Below are 18,617 nucleotides of genomic sequence, written 5' to 3'. Positions count from 1 at the left end.
GCTGTTGACCGGCCGCCATGTTTTTGTACAAGAGGAGGTTTACGGAAGGTGTATAGTAGGGTCCAGCCAACTTTAGCATATCAAGGTTTTACGAATCAGTTGGAGAGTTCTTTAGCGCTATTGATCGTTTATGAATAAAGTTTTTTTGACATTTGCTTATAGCAGGCCTATAGGTCTCCCGTAACTTTTTATGAATAAGACCGTTAGGCTGCAGGGTTATTCGGAATCCAAGTCACGTTCGCTTTATACCTCGTTTGAGGATCAGGCGGTAACGAGACTATTGATACAGAAACCCCTGAACCCCGGGTGTGACGTCACGTCTAAAGGCTGTCTATTCTCCTCTTTAAAATACAGGGTGTTGCAAAAAGGGTATACTAAGCCGAAACCTACATGTGCAGCATGGTATATCTAAGCCCGAAACTAAAATCATTATCTATCAAGGGATGGTTATCAAGGGAGTTAAGATGCATCTCCTTAGTGATAAGATAGTTATAAATTATTCCTGAATACTTTACAGTATTCTCTTCAAATTGCTTCCACCGTTTCTCCCAACCGTAATCAATTACAGAAGCCGAAAAACTATCATTAACATAAACATCTCCGCTGAAATAAATGACATCTACCACCCAAACCCAATAGTAAACCTTACGACTCTCAAAACAGAATACATTTTACGGCGAACAGTTTCAGCAAGTGTTTTGGTTGGGAAATTTTCATTTATCATTCAAAACAAAGACACTCAGAAAACAAGTTGAATTTGTTGAAATTAAAACGAGGTAATTATGGATTTTCGTGTTTGCTCACCAAATTCCCGAATAAGGGCCCGTATAGTTATTATATTATTTAATTTGGATGGGCTAGGAGACTTATATTTAGACTTACAAACGTTAATTATAACCTTATTAAACCGAATGGTATGTGTTGTACATAATAATGATCCCTAATCAACCCTGACTCCCAGACATGATAATTATGATAACATAAATAATTAGATAAATGTTTTTGAAATTTAGTCTATAATCTAAAACCAAAATAACCTTAAAATATAATTACTTAGTCAAAATAATAATATTATTATAGACATAATTATGCATACAGGATGTTGCGTAAGCCAAGTTGGTTCAGTAAGCCAAAACGGGGTAGTTCAGATGGTCAAAAGTTGTACAGATAGATCTTTGGGTATCCTGCTTTGAGCTTACTATAATTCATTTAAACATCCTGTATCGTGGCGCCATGTAGATGGAGTGTCATTGCAAAATAAAAGTCTCGACAAATAACGCCACCGAACTAGTTCAAAATAACCTAAGTGGTTAGAAGATTTGTGACCTTATTATATTAGTACAATGGTCACTTAATGGTCAATTAGTACAATACAACAGGTTGAACTTAAAGAAGTTTGACATCTTATTCGTATTTTGTTAATCTAAGTATGCTATGCTTCCTTGAATAGGTGTGAGTTGGGATAAGCCATCGATAGAATATTCTGATAGGCTGCATGACATATGAATAAAACTTTCGACAACTCGTCCTTGGTTCGAATCAAAACAGGACTATTTGACTCCTAACCCAGAAATAAAACTATCGACTTCTCTGCAACACTATTTTGTGAACGTCAACTTAATCCCCCTCAAGATCGAGAAGAAGTACTAGGGGCAATCAGTCAATAGTTTTTACTCATCAGGTTTCACGCTTCAATGCAAGGATGCAAGTTTTTGTGCAGCCAACTCAGCTGAACCATGAATCAAGATGGAAGGTCGAATCCAAAACGAAGAAATCCGAGATAAACCCACCTCAGATAACAAAAGCCCTTTGCTTGAGCTGCATTAAAATATTGTGAAGTTTATTTAATTAATATAAATCAAATATTTAATCAAACAGTTACATTTAATGTAAGATACTTTTGTTGCAAGATTAGCAGTGTGATTTAAGACAAAAATGATTAAACGTGTTGGTATACTGTTTATAGTTTTGTTCGGAGCATTCGCCAGCGTTAGTAGTCTCTATACTGTTCAAGGTAAGTTTGGATAAACAAGCAAGTTGGCAAGAAATTTCTATCGAATGGGGAGAAGAAGACAAGTAAAAGTTAATTACAGATAGCGCCTTAGCCTACTGTACCACATTCCCCGGTTCTAATTGGTTGGTTCAGTCTCATTTTTATGCCCCCAATAACGTCATTGGTCAGTTGACGTCTGGTACACTTGATTCACTTGATTGTAGTGACTAAGTTTCACTTGATTTTCTTCCCCAGTTATTTAAAAAAGCTGGATGACATGAAGTCTTATGCAATCACTTGCTGTTCTGCAATCACTGACTTCTAATGCATAATTATTATCGTACTTACTTAAGTTCGACTTAACTTCACGTTCTCAGTTATGAAATCAGCAAGCAATATTCCGTTTTACTTGATAGTTATACCAGTTCAGTTTTCAATAGTTTTCATGCATCAAAAAACGTATTGTTTGATTTCAAGCCAATCGAATTTCTCACGCGAGGGGATTATACCTACCTACATACCCGCAAGTCCGCAAGATAGAAAATAATTGTATTCATAAAATTATATTATAGCCCTAGCAAAATAACCATAAATTAAACGAGGGAGGAGCACAGACACAAATAGAGGTAAAAATTAAAATAATTATTTCAAATGTACGCTTTTCAGTAGAAAGATAAAGCTTTACGGACATCCTGGAAAGCATACATTAATTTGGAGATTTTTGCTTCGCCTACCCAAACTTGTTTGTTTTAATTAAACGTTACATAGGTACGTGAAACTTTTGCTAGAAACGATGTAAAAATAACGTTATGTACCTACATGATTCAGTTTTGTGAAATTGAAAAATCTTATACGGTTGTAGTAGGTTGTTAGATATAAACACACTGACGGGCAAAGAAACAGTTCCACATGCAAAATTCCGACACTAAATGACCTAAATTTTTTTAAACATTTAATAGGAAATTTGAACAAAATGTTTACGTTTTTAGTTGGTAGGTAATATTCTGGTGAGATTTTAAATTCACTTAAATATTTCAGACGTCGTCATTAAGCTAGCATTTTCCGGAAACTCGGTGATTTTCTCAGTGGAACTTTTTCATTGCCGTGAGTGTATAGTAAGAAAAGATGAATATGGTTGTGCTCACGTAGGCAAAGCCCAGCACTCGGCGTGGGGGCCCCTCGAAGATGAAATCCGAAGCGATCTTGATGTTCACTCACAAAATACACTTTGTCTGTTTTTACAATAATAGTAAACAAACATAATGCCTAATGGTAGCTGGTAATTTTAACCGATATTTCACAAGTTCACTATTAGTGCCAATTTTTCCATTGTTGGTTATCTAACCGACAGGGATATGCATTAAACGTCATCTCCATATAAAGTTCATGATAGATGTGTCAAAAGTTAACCACTACTCCCTGGTTATGCTCTAACCGAGAATGGAGGTATCGGCACTTAGACCTGGTTTCTCATGATTCTGTTAGTTACAGTCTCAATCACGGATTTGCTGACGACGCGTTTAAGGATTAATACCCTTGTTAATTGGATGAGTCCCATGACGAAAATCTAACAGACCATTCATAAATCAAGCATTATGTGAATCATTCACTCACACTTCATTCAATATTCTGTCATATTCATTGAAATTGGTGTCCATGTCTCTATAATGTCAAACAACCTCAAACATCCAAACTTTTTGGTTTTGAGGTTGCCATGGTAACTATTTCTATCGAGGTTGTTTTTTGACATCCGTCATTGAAAATAATATCATTCAGCCATGCCCTTTGAAGAACAATACAACGAACTAGATGGAGTGTCAGTGCAAAAGAAAGGACTCAACAAATAACACCTCAATTTCTAAGTAAGGTCTTTTTTTTAAATATTTTGTTAGAAGATTTTTCACTTAATTCAATAGTTCTCATTAAGTCATTAGGTTTAACTTCTTATATCTACCTCTGTGGTCTAGTGGTAGAAGCTCAGCTTCATCACCCAGGGGTCTTGGGTTCGATTTCCAGGTAGGGCCATCATTAAAACTTTTATCTCGGTTTGACAGTATATAAAACCCAGACAGTATTTCGCTTCATTTTTTATGTCACACAACATCTAGTTCGTATATTGTTTATCAAAGGCTCTGTTCATTTTTCCATCTTGAATTCTTGACAGATGTGTCAAAAGTCAACAACCCGTTGCCTGGTTACCGGTCTTAACAGTGCAGTCCGCCAAGCAGACAGACTTCAAGTCCTTCCGTCTTCGGGTTCCCGCCGACCAGCAGAAGGTTCTACTGGACAAAGACTTCTGGCCTGCGGGAATCGTTTTCCGTCGCTACAGGGAGGCGAAACAGACTATTAAATGCCCTGTTACTAGTGCTAGAGTTTAAGTTACTTTTATTTTTGATATAATTAAGTATATTATGTTATCTATTATTTGTATTTTTAAAATGTATTCTGTTTAGTTTATAATATGGGCCACTGATGCCTGAAATAAAGGTTTATTATTTATTATTTAACCAAGTCTTAGCGGAACCCCACAGCAGCAATTAAGTTTATCACCCGATCAAGGGAGTTAACCCCTTGATTTAGCATGGTGGGACACTCACTAACCTTAACGGTATATCATGTAACCAAACCGAGGTATTTTTAACCTAACCGAATGGTGTGAAATTAGGCCTTAATCCAATAATTACAACCGCTCCGAATCACAATGGCAGAACAACACGACGAAGACTGACGACTGCTGACATCTTGTCAAAGTAAAATTAACCTACCGTGCAATATGGAGTGAGTAAATTTATTTCAATCTACCCACATACAAATACAGGGTGAGTCTTTCATAGGTGGAATATCCCAAGGTCTTTTGTTATGATAAAAGCTGTTCAGAATGAAAAGCTCTGTGACATATTTCCGGATATGCACCTATGAAAGACTCACCCTGTATTAAGTGTGTTCGATCGGTATCGAGCAACTACTTATATTCAGTTTAATATACTTATATTATAAACATATTGTGCTGAAACCAAGATTTTTCATCATGATCATGAGGGAATGAAAGGGTGATGGAGAATGATGGTTGTTAATAATAAAGATTCGTAGATTTAGTAACAGTATCATTTTACAGTGAAGGCTCGTGCTTCCACTCGACAGGTAAGCTTCCGATTTTGTCCGCCAGGGCGCGTCCCTTGCACGACGCGGCCGGTATGCACGGGCCTTCGGGGTACGCGCGTACTGTTGTACTCCTGAAACATTTCAGAATGCTATGCTAAGAGCGCAACTTATGGTGTAATTTATGTACCTATTACAATTGGACTTCGCAAATCACAACCCATCGCATTCTCACTGCTAGGGCAAGGTTCTCCTTCCAATGTAGGGAGGGTTTTAGGCTTTGGTCCACCAAGCGGGCCTAGTGCGGTTTGCAGGAGCCTTAATACAAGCAAGCTTGTGCTGAGAGAGTTGTCCGGTAAGTGGGAAACCAGACTTTGGGATGTTTTCAAGCTGTCCAAAGGCCTTTGACTAGGATTTACGACTGGGACCACCGGGACCCACCATTTACTAAGTCGTACCTGCAAACACAAGCGCTGACGCAGTGGTCGAGTTTTCTGAGCCTCTCTAGGCTCCTCGTCAGCATGTCTGATGATGTCCAGCACTCGCTCTCCCGGTAGTAGAAGCAGGACCTGTGGGCCTCACCCCTGGGGCAGCGGGTTCCTGAGGAAATGAAGATTTAGGAGGTACAAGTTTTATTTAGGTACTAAAGAATGGGTAAATAAATATTTTCTGCTTACAAGCGCCTAGGCGCAAGACGAAGGTTGCTTTAGATATGAGGTAGAAAACTAGTTTGTCAACTGGTCCATACAAAAAAATCTATGTAAGACGACATTAAGTGCCAATTTATCCATAGTCGGTTAGAGCATCACCAGGTATTAGTGGTTGACTTTTGACACATCTGTCAAGAATTTTATATGGAGATGACGTATAACTGATAAGCCAATCCCTGGTCGGTTAGATAACCGACTATGGAGAAATTGGCACTAAACAGATGATACCCTTTGGAAGGTAGGTTTGTCTGTAGTGCTGAGAATACATAAATGTACATAGGTACATAGCTTTGGTGATTCCTATAATTTTTTCGTTTCTTTGAAATGGGAGTAAAATGTGCGGTCAGCAGGTACTTACTGATAATAACAGCGAAAGTCTCACATACAATTGCAAAACTCGTCAAAATTGTCCAAATCATTCTTCTAAACATAAGTGGTAGTCAGTTTCGATGGCAGCTAACAGTACGATAGAACATTTATTCAAAAAAATAACACGGCATTGAAATTAATTGCCTTTACGCATGGCAGTCCTAGCGAGTGAAGTTGCATGACTGAACATTATAAATTTGATACTTGTATGTATTGTTTTCATTTATGTAGATACGTCGTCGCTTTGTTATCCATTATCCTACACATACAATGGTAGCACCCATTTCGCTAGCTGCAGAGCTAGTGCAAAGTAAACATTTTACAAATGTAAGCAAGTCAGTAAATTGACTGGTTGTGCGTTTAAAACGACGAAAACGCACACCAAGTCCAACAATAAAATAGTTACAGTCACGAGCAATGTAAAAGTCCACTTACAAAATTTCGGTACCAATACCAAATGAACCAAATTTTATTAAAATTTAATTTAGAATTTGATCAAAATATTTTAAGTTTTTATTTTGTCATTTTCTGATGCGCTGTTAAATGTACAATATTGCAAATAATTTGGTGCTATTATCTCTGGATCTATTCCATTTCTCGTAGTTTATCTACTTCCACAAAGATGCTAAGCAGCAAGACCTGACCATGCCCTCCTCCTCCACAGAAGAATGCGCTGCCAACGAAGAGTATCTCATCTGCGGGTCCGCGTGTCCCTTCAACTGCACTGACCCTGAGGGCCCTGTGGTCTGCGAGGAAGACTGTGTGGAGGGGTGCTTCTGCAAGAATGGCTACTTGAGGGACGTGAACGGGAGTTGCGTGCCGGCTGATCAGTGTGTTGGAGGTTTGTAAAGAGATGAAGAAGTTATTGCACTAATGATGGTGGCACTTATAGGTGAACGTCCACCTTTCGGCATCGTATGGAACAGACGCAACGTTTTCAGTATTCTTTGTATCGAAATTGTGCATGTGCGTTCACTTCATCGGCATGGCCGAAGCCGTTTCTCCATACATTTATGAAAATTAGTTTGGTCCGATACGTCCGATAGCCATTGGCGGACGCTTACCTTAATCGGTGCAAATTTCTCGATTTTACAGTACCTGAGGCTTATTATTAGCTTATTCAAACACGTCATATTTAACAACACGTATTTTGTCACGTGCCTATAAAATTGTCGTTAAGCAGGAACAAAAACACTGTTTTGTTTACGTCTATGGTCAGTTCGTCATGCACCATTTCTCATTTCAAGGGCGTACTGTGGTCAGATGCAGGGCAAACAACTTGGCTTGAAGCAACTACTTATACCTACATCAGGTAAAAACCCAAAGGAACTGTAAAATTATCTACATGAATCCCACATTGACTTCAATTGAACTTTAATTAGGTAATTGAACTATAGATTTAATGGCGAAATTTCTTCTTTTTCATTAAGAAACCTTCCATCTGCTCTCCAAACGAAAAGTTCATGTACTGCGTCTCCGTTTTCCCCCTTTCAAACATTAAGCCATGGATTTTAAGCCAAAAATTTCCACTATTCCCACCAGAACCCTCAATCTGCTCTCCCAACGAGGAGTTCCTGTCCTGCGGCTCCGCCTGCCCCCTAACCTGTGCTCAGCCGGAGCGCGCGCCCTGCGGCCTGGCCTGCAGCGTGGGCTGCTTCTGCAAGGCTGGCTACGTCCGGGATGAGAAGAGTAACAAGTGTGTCACGTTGGATCAGTGCCCTGTTGGTAAGGACGCGGGATTGATTGGCTAACTAGCTAGCGACAGACTGATCAGTAGATTGTGTCCGCTGGACATAGGACTCTTGCAAGGAGCAACACTCTGTCGAACGGTAACGAACCCGGCCTGGCCTGCAGTATGGGCTGCTTCTGCAAGGCTGGCTACGTCCGGGATGAGAAGAGCAACAAGTGTGTCACGCTGGATCAGTGTCCTGTTGGTGAGTGAGGGTTTTGCATGGAGATTTGACAGTGGATTGGGGTCAGCTCTGGATAAGTGCACTGCCTAAGGGTTTGATTGGCTAGCATTGTGTCTGCTGGATGTAGGTCTTTTGCAAGGAGCAACACTCTGTCACGCAGAATGGGCTGCTTCTGCAAGGCTGGCTACGTCAGGGATGAGAAGAGCAACAAGTGCGTCACGCTGGATCAGTGCCCTGTCGGTGAGTAGGGAAGGCACAGAGTACATTATTTATACTGGGGGATGGTTTTGCATGATTTGACGGTAAATTGGTCTGCTCTGGATAAGGGGCATTTATATATCTAGTTTTCAGTTTGGAGTAGCTACTAGCTAGTATGTGGGTTTTCTTAGTTCTTAGTAGTAAAATCTCATTGCTGATCCCTCAGAGAAACAAATAGCAATTTTAAAGACATTCCTTGTATATCAAAAGTCACAAGTGATTCCCAACCTACACCCTTCTTCAAACTCTCCTCTAACCTTCTCTATCTTTCCAGAACAATGCCTCAACTCCAACGAGACCTACGCCATCTGCACCGCCTCCTGCCAGCCCACCTGCAGTGACCCTGAGCCGCTCTGCCTCCAGGTCTGCAGCTCCGGCTGCGTCTGCAACGAGGGTCTGTTGAGGGATGACAGTGGAGTCTGTGTGAGGGCAGAGCAGTGCCCCCCGAGCAACAGCACCGACGCGGGGCTGGTCGGGAAGTACTATGATGTCATTAATAAGATCTTGCATTTGTCTACAGCTTGAAAGTTATTAATTTTGAAAAAAAAAATTGTCATAGAATAACGAGTACAGTAGTACTAGTACAACTATGATTTTGTACTGAGTTGTGACTTGTGACCGATCTTTTATCTACCTACCTAAGTACTTTCATAGTTACTTATACCATACAATAACTGTTAAATACATCGTATCCTGAAATAAGGTTATAGGTATGTACCTAAGTATGACCTAAGACGACCGAATGGCGTAGTGGTTAGTGACCCTGACTACTGAGCCGAAGGTCCCGGGTTCGATTCCCGGCTGGGGCAGATATTTGTTTAAACACAGATATTTGTTATCGGGTCTTGGGTGTTGATATTTATATTTAATATGTATCTATCTATGTATTTGTGTAGATATATCAGCTGTCCGATACCCATAACACAGGTTCTGCCTAGCTTGGGGTCGGATGGCCGTGTGTGAGATGTCCCCACATATTATATTATTATTATTACATATTATTTATAAGACATCTAGTTTAGCTGATTTCAAAGAACCATGTCTATAATTATGAAATTTATTATTGTACCTATTACAAAATATAGTATCTTAATAAAGGTAAAATTAATAAAAATATAAATGAACTTGTATGAATTCGTAGCTTCGGTCCACCAGCAGGCATTGGCAATATTATCACATTCGTAATCTGTAAAAATAAAAATAATTTAATTCAAATATGTATTTTATTTATACTGCCATCTACCGGCTCGGATAGGAACTTTATTTCAATAAGCACCAGTCGCCACGACTAAACGATAGTACCGGGCAACCCACTTCATCCCGTAACTTTTATTCATGGTTTGTCGGTATTCGTATAGATGGCGTTAGTATACTATAAAATAGAAATTTATGTCATCACTGCTGTTATCAGTAGGGTTAAGGGTAGGTATTTGTTATCCATTACTATCTGAATTAAATACATTAGATGAAAAAAAACCATACCCAAGAACTAATTAAGAACACCCACACAGCACACACAAATATACTCAACGATACAAACACCTTACAACTTTTCCAACACCCCAAACTCCCATTGGCAGGTAAAAAACGAACTAACCAACTAACACAGAGACCCCAAACTGGCCCCATTCACCTTGTCAAAGTCTGCTTCTCTGATGCCGTACGCTCTGTAAGTGTAGTTGATGAAGTCGCTCTGATTGGCTGAGATCTGGAAGACCATTGATTGGCCGCCGACCCGCCCGTATGTCAGACAGAAGTCTATTTCCGCCCCTAGGTCCGCTGTCACGTCGACCTCTAGGTAGTCTAAAACGTAGCCTTTCTGAAATGAGAATTGTTCTGCTTATTATGTCAGTGATAATCGTACGACGAAGAGAATTGTATTTGAGACCCTCGACTCCGAGGGTCCTCCTGAGATGTCCAATAGATTTCAGGATAGACTTTGGGTGGCTCTAGACTTATAGCTAACGAAACACCCTGTACGAAGTTATTGCAACAAGTAAGTACCTACTTCTGTTAAGCTACTTCTGTTTAGCAGTCATAGATAAAATAATTTTAGGCTACGTTTTCAGTAGACAATCGTCTGTAGAGTGAGCGCAAAACTAGCAAACTGTGAACCATACCTGAGTTCGCGTTGTTCTATGCTGTGAACGCATACTGCAATCGAAACCAATGCGCGGCAAACAGTTCGCCTACTGGGAATGCAGACTCTACAAAGTAAAACTTACTTTAGCTCGGGCTGTGACTGTAATGAAGAATGGATCGTAATTGTTTCTGTGTCTGAAGCGGTCCGCGCCAGCACTCATCGGTAGGGAATCTGGAATTATGTAAAAATAAGTAAATTATAAATAAAAACAATACATACAGATAAATTTCGAACCTCCTCCTTTTTTAAGTTCTAGCACTAGGCAAACGTAGTATGGGACGCCCTCCTGCTAATTGGGGCGACGACTAGATTGAATGCGGAAAGCTTTAGATCGCATCCAGTGGCGTGCTTTGGGAGAGGCCTTCGTCTAGCAGTGGACTGCTATAGGCTGAAGAATAGGAATTCAATAATCAAAAAGTGTAGCGGAAATAAAGAAGAAAAAAGGCGGTTTGTATAGAGATAGTAACTGGGTAAAACATAGTTTTATTAACAACTAGATTTTCATCTCTAATAGGAAACTCTGAAGTACGAACTTAGCTATAAACGTGTGTTAAAACAATGTTCACTGTTTATGAAGTTTAAACTAAGTCTAACGAGGTACGCACCACAACTATTTAGTGCTACAACTTTGAAGCCACCATTTAACTTCATATTAATTATTTATTAGACCAAGAGAAAATGACCCATAAAATATAGAAGGAGAGTCTTGGAACACAATTTTTGACTTCGTTGCTATGTTTGGACATGGTTTGGTCTAGTTAGAAAATAACGTAAGTCCTCACCCTTAACCCTTGAGCTAGCAAGAGGGGGGGTTTAAAGGACCCGTTTTTTTTGTTTTTTCGCATTCATCTCAGCTGCCGCTGCACGGGGTCGTCATCGACAAAGATAAGCGTCACTATTTCGCGATTCATCATAAATACGGCACTCTGATTGGTTGAACAGCGCATTAAAACACTTTATCGACGTCGATACCGAGCCCGTGCCGCGGCAGCAGAAACCATTCTCTCTCACTCTCCTTTTTGGGTCAGGGGATCACTGGATTAGCTCAATAGCGCCTCCGGCTAGGCACTGTAGGTAAACTATATTTTGCGTGCTGCGGGGCACTCTAAAATTTGGCAGAGTTTGGTCGCTTGCTATCCGTTCCACTATAAACTGCTTTAGGTACATGTTGGCAGGCGGTTGAAACTTGAAACATTGGTTACTTATGTTATATCTGTGTAAATAGGTCAATAACCTAACCAACCCCCGAAATTCAACACTGGTTGTCACACCGAGTTCCGAGTGCTATTAGCCAAATTTCGATCAGAATCGGTTCAGCCGTTCAAAAGTGGAGCGAGACATACTGTTAGTGTGTGTTACGTTACCATAGGCGGATACACAGACACGTTTAACTAATAACACTCTTCTTTTCCTACACCATGTTATAGCCCTTGAGTTGGTCAACGACACGCTAAGAAGAAGAAGACCTGAACAGACATACGTACGTTCATATTCAATGCCAATCTTGTACGATTTGGTCTCAAACTCTGGATACGGCACAGCGGCCACAGAACACAACACTAGAACCGCCACTACAATTCCCAACATGTTCACGATTCCACAAGTAAGCTATTTGTCCAACACCGCCGTATATTTGTTCGTAAAATTGAGAATTGATAGTAAATGTTCGTGCTTTGTGCAACCGTATCTCGATTTATCGCGAGAGATCTGTTACTGTTGGTGTTAGACGCTTAAGGACGTATGGTTGGGTTTTCATGGGATTTTCCACTTTCTTCTTCTTAGCGTGTCGGTAACAACGAGCTGATTTAGGTTGAATTTCACCATATGCTATACATATTTACTCGCCTGTAAAACTTCTATCACTTAGAATAAAATGTATATTTAAGGCCAACTATAGCGCCGCCAATTGAAAACAAAATACAATACAATACAATACAATCCTCTTTATTTGCACCAAAAAACAGAATCAATACAAAATAAAACTTAAAAATAACAACAGTACAAAAAGGCGGCCTTATTGCTTATAGCAATCTCTACCAGACAACCTTTGGATGGAAGAGAGTTATATAAATAACTTCGTTTGAAAGCGTTTCTCAAAACTGCTTCGTTTCACGCCCCCTTCATGCCAATTTTTAGAATCTACCTCACAATGACTAGTCTACGTACTGGTTATTCGGAGGTAGGTTCTATACTATGTACTACTACTACTACTGCTACTAATATCTAATGTAAAAGGATGAGTAACAAATGCTAAAAAATTATATTTGGCGTTGGGATGAATCTTAAGGTATACAAGAGTAAGAACCTGCGATAACAATACCATTCTTTCTAAACTTGATACGCCAATAATCTGATTGATAGTGAATCTGCAGATAAATCGCCATTTTGAAACGAGAAGAAGAAATCATCATAGATTCACTTATCTTTTCAGAAATATCGGCCAAGATTTCAAGGATACATCGATATTTTCAGAGATAAGCACTTGTGAGTAACAAATGAGGAATTCGTATTTTTCTGAAGAGTGTGAAACTTTCATGATGTATTGATTATTTTTGTGCCATTTGTAAACATCATATTTTGTAAGTGCTATTCTTTCTTATTTTCGCTTGAATGAATAACTAGTGTTTGTTATTTGTGCGTATATATGTAAATTTTATTTCTGTTTGCTCAGTACTTATCTTTTTTGTTTATATAAATGGTGTAGTCTATTATTGGCTATACAATTTAAAACATGTATTAGGCGTACATTTACTGTAATATGCTGTTGATTACCTGAATAAACCAATAAATAAAAAATTCTGTTTGATCCATCAGTACTTATTTTTTCCATTAGCGGCGCTACTACTAATTGTTAGTAACTAGAGGCCCTAAGTAAATTAAACTACTTATCTGTATATATATATATATATATATTGAGCCTTAGTAAGTAAATTAAACTATCTTTCTATATATAAGAATCTGTTTCACAATTTTATCTTAACCATAAATTAATGGTTTAATCACAATGTACTTAGGTAAGTTACAGTACTCGTATAACTTTATGTACAAGTTATAATCCGCTTAATATGACTTACCGTATGCATAATTAAAATATACTCTCAGAAGCTTAAATTCTACATAGCCTCATAACAAAATGTAATTAATTTCAGTTACACATACACGTCGAGTAACGCTTATGATAAAATGTTATGTTTATAATTGGATGGTTTTTGAATATTATGTAATTAAGGCTGTATGGCGGGCTCAAAGTGAACCATAAGTGGAAACTGCCAGAAAGTCTAGTACAGGTTTGATAGATTGACGAAAACTATAAAAGTTTACGTTTTCTCGCATACTAAATGGCGCCTCTAATGGAAACTATCATGAAACTTTTGACACGTAATGTACGCAGGTGACAGAAGAAAACCAAAACTTTATTCGTTTACGTAAATTGCAAAACCCGTAAGTAATATACTTACTCTCAGAATACTGGATTAATGGGACCTAATAAGGACTCAATATTCTACCTATAGATTATAATATCTGAAACAAATGAATGTATTATTGACTACAGATAAAAAAGAAGAATTGTAAAACTATAATTATGTACAAAATTTACACAATACTTTTACAGTTTACACTGTAAACCTCCGTAAACTTGATAAAAACCGTATTTTAATCAAGATAAAAATGCAGTACTTAGAAAGGTCAACGTTTACGTTTCGGCATCGTACGCAACGGACGTATCGTATTTATCTTTGTATAGAAATTCACATAAGTGCGTCAACTTCATCGGCATTGCCAACGCCGTTTGTCCATTACATTTATGAAAATCCTTTACCAATACGTGGACGCTTTCCTTTAATCTAAAAACATACAGGATACTAACAGCTGGAAACATGATGTATCATCTCAGAAACGTAATTAAAAATTAAATATTTATTACTCACGTCCATATTTCATACATCCGTGTCGGTCTCTGTTTCTCAAACCCTTTGTAGTTTTGTAAACAGAACTGTGTGGGTGTTAGTTTCTATGTGAAATGTAAACATTGAATAACGTGGGACGCCCTCCAGCCAGCCAGATCGACGGCTTTTACTCAATCCTACAGTAGATATTATTCGACGTACTAAAATTCACTACGAGCGGACGTGTATTCGGTTGCTCATTAAAATTTACGCCACAAGTAACTAATTGTATCAAAGAATATTCATTACAATCACAGTTCAAAACAGTGTCTAAGTACGAGTCATTTTCGTGTGCACTGGGCGACCAGCTGTCTGCCGCGGCGCGTGAGTTCACTGAGCGGAGGCTGCCCTTCACCCCCTCGAGTAAGAGAGAAAGCAATTATTATTCCCCATATCGCTATCGCACTCCGTGCTCCGCGGTAAGATACTGTAGGGTAGACTGCAACTTACCTATACGAGTCACTCACTGCGTACAGTGCGTACGTGATCACCTGTAGGTTACGGACCCAGCGGGCGCATAAGCGGAGCGGAACAGAACGACTCACACTATTATATGTTCATTGAAAAAATATAATTTTGGTCCATCTCTTAATTATGGCTGACTCCAAATTAACATGGGGATGTTGTAAACTTGGCAAGGAGGAAGACGAATATATACTTTGTACTAAATGCCAAAAGAAGTATCACGGTACTTGTCTTTCCACCGAAGTAGCCGAAGAGGAGGTTTTTGTCTGTCCATTGTGCACTAACAGCAAACCAAGGTCTAGACGTCTTGATAATGCTCCAATAAACACAAAAATGAGCGTGAAGACAATTGATACGTCTAAGAGACCTAAGAAAAGACTTCCTGTGGATTCCCCAGAATTATGTACACAAGAAACTACGAGCATGACTCAAGATGATGTGCGCAACATAATTCAAGCAGAAATGAAAAGCCTGCTCTCCGAACTTAATAAATCAATGGCTACTATGTTTAACTCAGAACTGAAGTCAATCAAAGATGAAATCAAAGATGTAAAAGAATCAATGACTTTCATGAGTAATCAATACGAGGATTTCATCAGTATTCAAAAAAATACTACTGAAGATATAACTATGCTGAAAAGGCAAAATGATGAGCTGAACACCAAAGTAAATGATCTAACCTATAAAATGAACGCAATGGAGCAGAACGCAAGGGCCAACAACATAGAAATACAATGTCTACCGGAAATCAACTCTGAGAATGTTGTGAATCTGGTCGAAAAAATTGGAGAGGTGGTTAACTGCAAAATCAGTGATCGCGAAATCCTACATTGTACCAGAGTAGCTAAAATGAATCGCAATAGCGCACGACCGCGGTCTATAGTAACGCAACTGAGCTCACCGAAGTTGAGAGATGAGCTACTTGCGGCCGTGATTAACTTTAACAAGTCCAACCCACATGACAAGTTAAACACATCTCACATTGGCATAAAGGGAGACAAGAAGCCTGTGTTCGTGGTGGAGCACTTATCATCGGCCAATAAAGCCATCCACTCAGCCGCACGTCTGAAAGCCAAGGAGCTCGGATACAAATTCGTCTGGGTGCGCAAAGGCAGAGTCTACATGCGGAAAGATGATACCTCTGAATACAGGTTCATTAAAGATATAGAAACTCTAGACAAACTGAAGGCCTAATTCGTTAATTGTCATTCAGCATAATATTATACTTATAAATTAAAACATTCACTTTTTTAAACATATATTACCAAAATGTCAACGGTTTAAGAACTAAAACTTCTAATTTTCTGTGTAATCTCAGTGTAAGTTCCTACGATATTATAATTCTAACCGAGACTAAATTAAATGATAGTATTATAACTAATGAGTTATTTGATGACAGGTACATAGTTTATCGACGAGATAGAGACCTTAGTACTACTTCTAAACTTGATGGAGGGGGAGTTATCATAGCTGTGTCCAAAAAGTTGCGAAGACATTTGGGTCACTATTGAATATCCTGTTACCAAAACATCTCATAAGTTTAATATATTATGTGCAATATATTTACCTCCGCCTGTAACATCCAAAAATCTTGATTCTTTCTTGGGTAATTGTAACAGAGTCTGTGAAATTACTAAGGATTTATGCTGCATCGTTGGTGATTTTAATTTAAGTTATATCGCATGGCAAGACCCTAACACCTGTCCAAAGACTAATATGGAATCAAATCTTAAATCTTTTTTACTAATGAATGATCTTGCACAACACAATAACGTAACCAACAAAAATAACAATATCCTAGATTTAGTTTTAGCCGAAAAGTTAATCTGTGAAGTATGTCCTGCCGCGGATATTCTGTCTAAAGTAGATTTGCTACATCCTCCGATTGAAATTCACTTAAAATCTAAACACACAAAAACGCTGCCCTACAATAAACAACAAAAGCAACTTAATTTTCATAAAGCGGATTATGCGGCAATTAACGAATTTTTGGAGGGTATTCCGTTTAAACAAAATTTTGATCATTTAGACGTTGATGATATGGTGGATTACATATATAAACAAATCTGGGAATCTATTAACCAGTATGTACCATATAAACATAATAAGAAATCTAAATATCCTCCTTGGTTCAATAGATGCCTCATAAACATGCTAAAAGAAAAAAATAATATAAGAATACGATTTAAAACCTACAAGAACCCTCTAGACAAAATATCATTAAACATAATTAAAAATCGCTGTGTAAAACAAGCTAAAGACTGCTATAAGGAGTATTTAAAATTAATTGAAGACAGTTTAAAACAAAATCCTAAAGTTTTCTGGTCCCTCGTTAAAGGAAAAAGACAAGGTAAAAGCTCTTATCCTGCGACAATAAGTGATGGGTATGACACAGCCACAAAGGGTGAAGATATATGCGAATATTTTGCTACCTATTTTGCATCAGTATACGATAACTCTCACGCCAACAGGCCGGATAGCGTACTAGATTCTCACAGTGATAGCTTCGGCCTAATGCAAACTAATATTAAATTAGTACTACAAAAGCTAAAAAATCTAGATACATCCAAAGGCTCAGGGCCAGACGGTATACCTTCAGTTTTCATAAAAAACTGCGCTAGTAGCCTAGCCTTACCACTATGTTTAATATTTAATAAATCATTTGAAAGTGGAACGGTGCCCTCTAGGTGGAAAACAGCTAAAGTTGTCCCGATTTTTAAAGGAGGTGAAATTACGTCCGTTAAAAACTACCGCCCAATCTCATTGTTGTGTATATTTGCCAAAATTCTTGAGTCGATTATCAGTCCGGTCATACAAAATCATTGTAAACATTTTTTTACAGAACATCAACATGGCTTCTTGCAGGCCAGGTCCACAGTAACGAACTTGGTTTGTTTTGAAAATTTTCTCACAGAAAATATAGATTCACATAACCAAGCAGATGTAATTTACACCGATTTCTGCAAGGCATTCGATAAGGTCTCTCATAATGTCCTTCTTTCGAAACTTAAATCGATCGGTTTTTCAGGTTCCATGTTACACTGGATGGAGTCCTACCTAAAAAACCGTAAATTCTACGTCGTGGTAAATGGTTATGAATCATCCACATCCAATATCTCCTCAGGGGTACCACAAGGGTCACATCTGGGCCCCATTCTGTTTAATGTATTTATTAATAACTTGCCAGATTGTTTTAATCACTCGATCCCATTTCTTTATGCAGATGACCTCAAGATAGCTAGAGTTATAAAATCAAGTAAAGATTCCGAAAAACTACAAGAAGATCTAAATAATTTACTGGTCTGGTGCGAGCGTAATGGTATGCAGCTTAACCCACTAAAATGCTTCTATGTTCATTTTACGCGGAATATTAATGTTATTTTCACAGAATACTTCATAAATAATACTGCACTAAAAAATGTAAACTCAATCAGGGATCTGGGTGTAAACTTCGACAGTAAGCTCACGTTTGTTCCTCACATGGAACAAATGGTAAAAAAAGCATCTCGCATCCTCGGCTTTGTTATTAGAAATTCTAGAGATTTCAAAAATCCTAGCACTAAAATACTTTTGTACAATAGCCTAGTGAGAAGTATTGTTGAATATGCTAGTGTCGTGTGGCGACCTCACTATGCTACGCACATTCTACAGATCGAGCGGTTACAAAAGCGCTTTATGTGGCATCTAGCGTTCTCCATAGGTAAAGCGAAAAAGTTGAAG

At 38.4% G+C, this 18,617-nt stretch overlaps 3 protein-coding genes across 4 annotated transcripts; 2 read left to right on the top strand and 1 right to left on the bottom strand.

The window, feature by feature from the left end:
* Window positions 1-6,593: 6,593 nt before the first annotated feature.
* LOC125489444 (serine protease inhibitor swm-1-like) lies at window positions 6,594-8,015 on the top strand. The gene is made up of 2 exons (XM_048625341.1): window positions 6,594-7,012; window positions 7,714-8,015. The coding sequence occupies exons 1-2, from the start codon at window positions 6,817-6,819 to the stop codon at window positions 7,920-7,922; spliced, it is 405 nt and encodes a 134-aa protein (XP_048481298.1). The 5' UTR covers window positions 6,594-6,816; the 3' UTR covers window positions 7,923-8,015.
* Window positions 8,016-8,245: 230 nt separating this feature from the next.
* LOC125489510 (zonadhesin-like) lies at window positions 8,246-8,867 on the top strand. The gene is made up of 2 exons (XM_048625511.1): window positions 8,246-8,324; window positions 8,488-8,867. Exons 1-2 carry the CDS (start codon window positions 8,246-8,248, stop codon window positions 8,865-8,867), a joined length of 459 nt encoding a protein of 152 aa, XP_048481468.1.
* Window positions 8,868-9,383: 516 nt separating this feature from the next.
* On the bottom strand, window positions 9,384-12,158 carry LOC105383819. 2 transcript variants are annotated; one of them, XM_048624528.1, is made up of 4 exons: window positions 11,970-12,158; window positions 10,568-10,656; window positions 9,976-10,161; window positions 9,384-9,528 (listed from the first exon to the last, which is right to left on the bottom strand). In XM_048624528.1, exons 1-4 carry the CDS (start codon window positions 12,070-12,072, stop codon window positions 9,415-9,417), a joined length of 492 nt encoding a protein of 163 aa, XP_048480485.1. In that variant the 5' UTR covers window positions 12,073-12,158; the 3' UTR covers window positions 9,384-9,414. The 2 variants fall into 2 exon arrangements, with proteins under 2 accessions (XP_048480485.1, XP_048480491.1); XM_048624534.1 differs by having other exon boundaries at window positions 9,940-10,161; window positions 11,970-12,156.
* Window positions 12,159-18,617: the final 6,459 nt, after the last annotated feature.

Source organism: Plutella xylostella, chromosome 3, assembly GCF_932276165.1.
Source record: "Plutella xylostella chromosome 3, ilPluXylo3.1, whole genome shotgun sequence".
Lineage (NCBI taxonomy): Eukaryota > Metazoa > Arthropoda > Insecta > Lepidoptera > Plutellidae > Plutella > Plutella xylostella.
The sequence above is the reverse complement of the archived record's forward strand: the minus strand, read 5'-3'. Positions and strand labels throughout refer to the sequence as shown.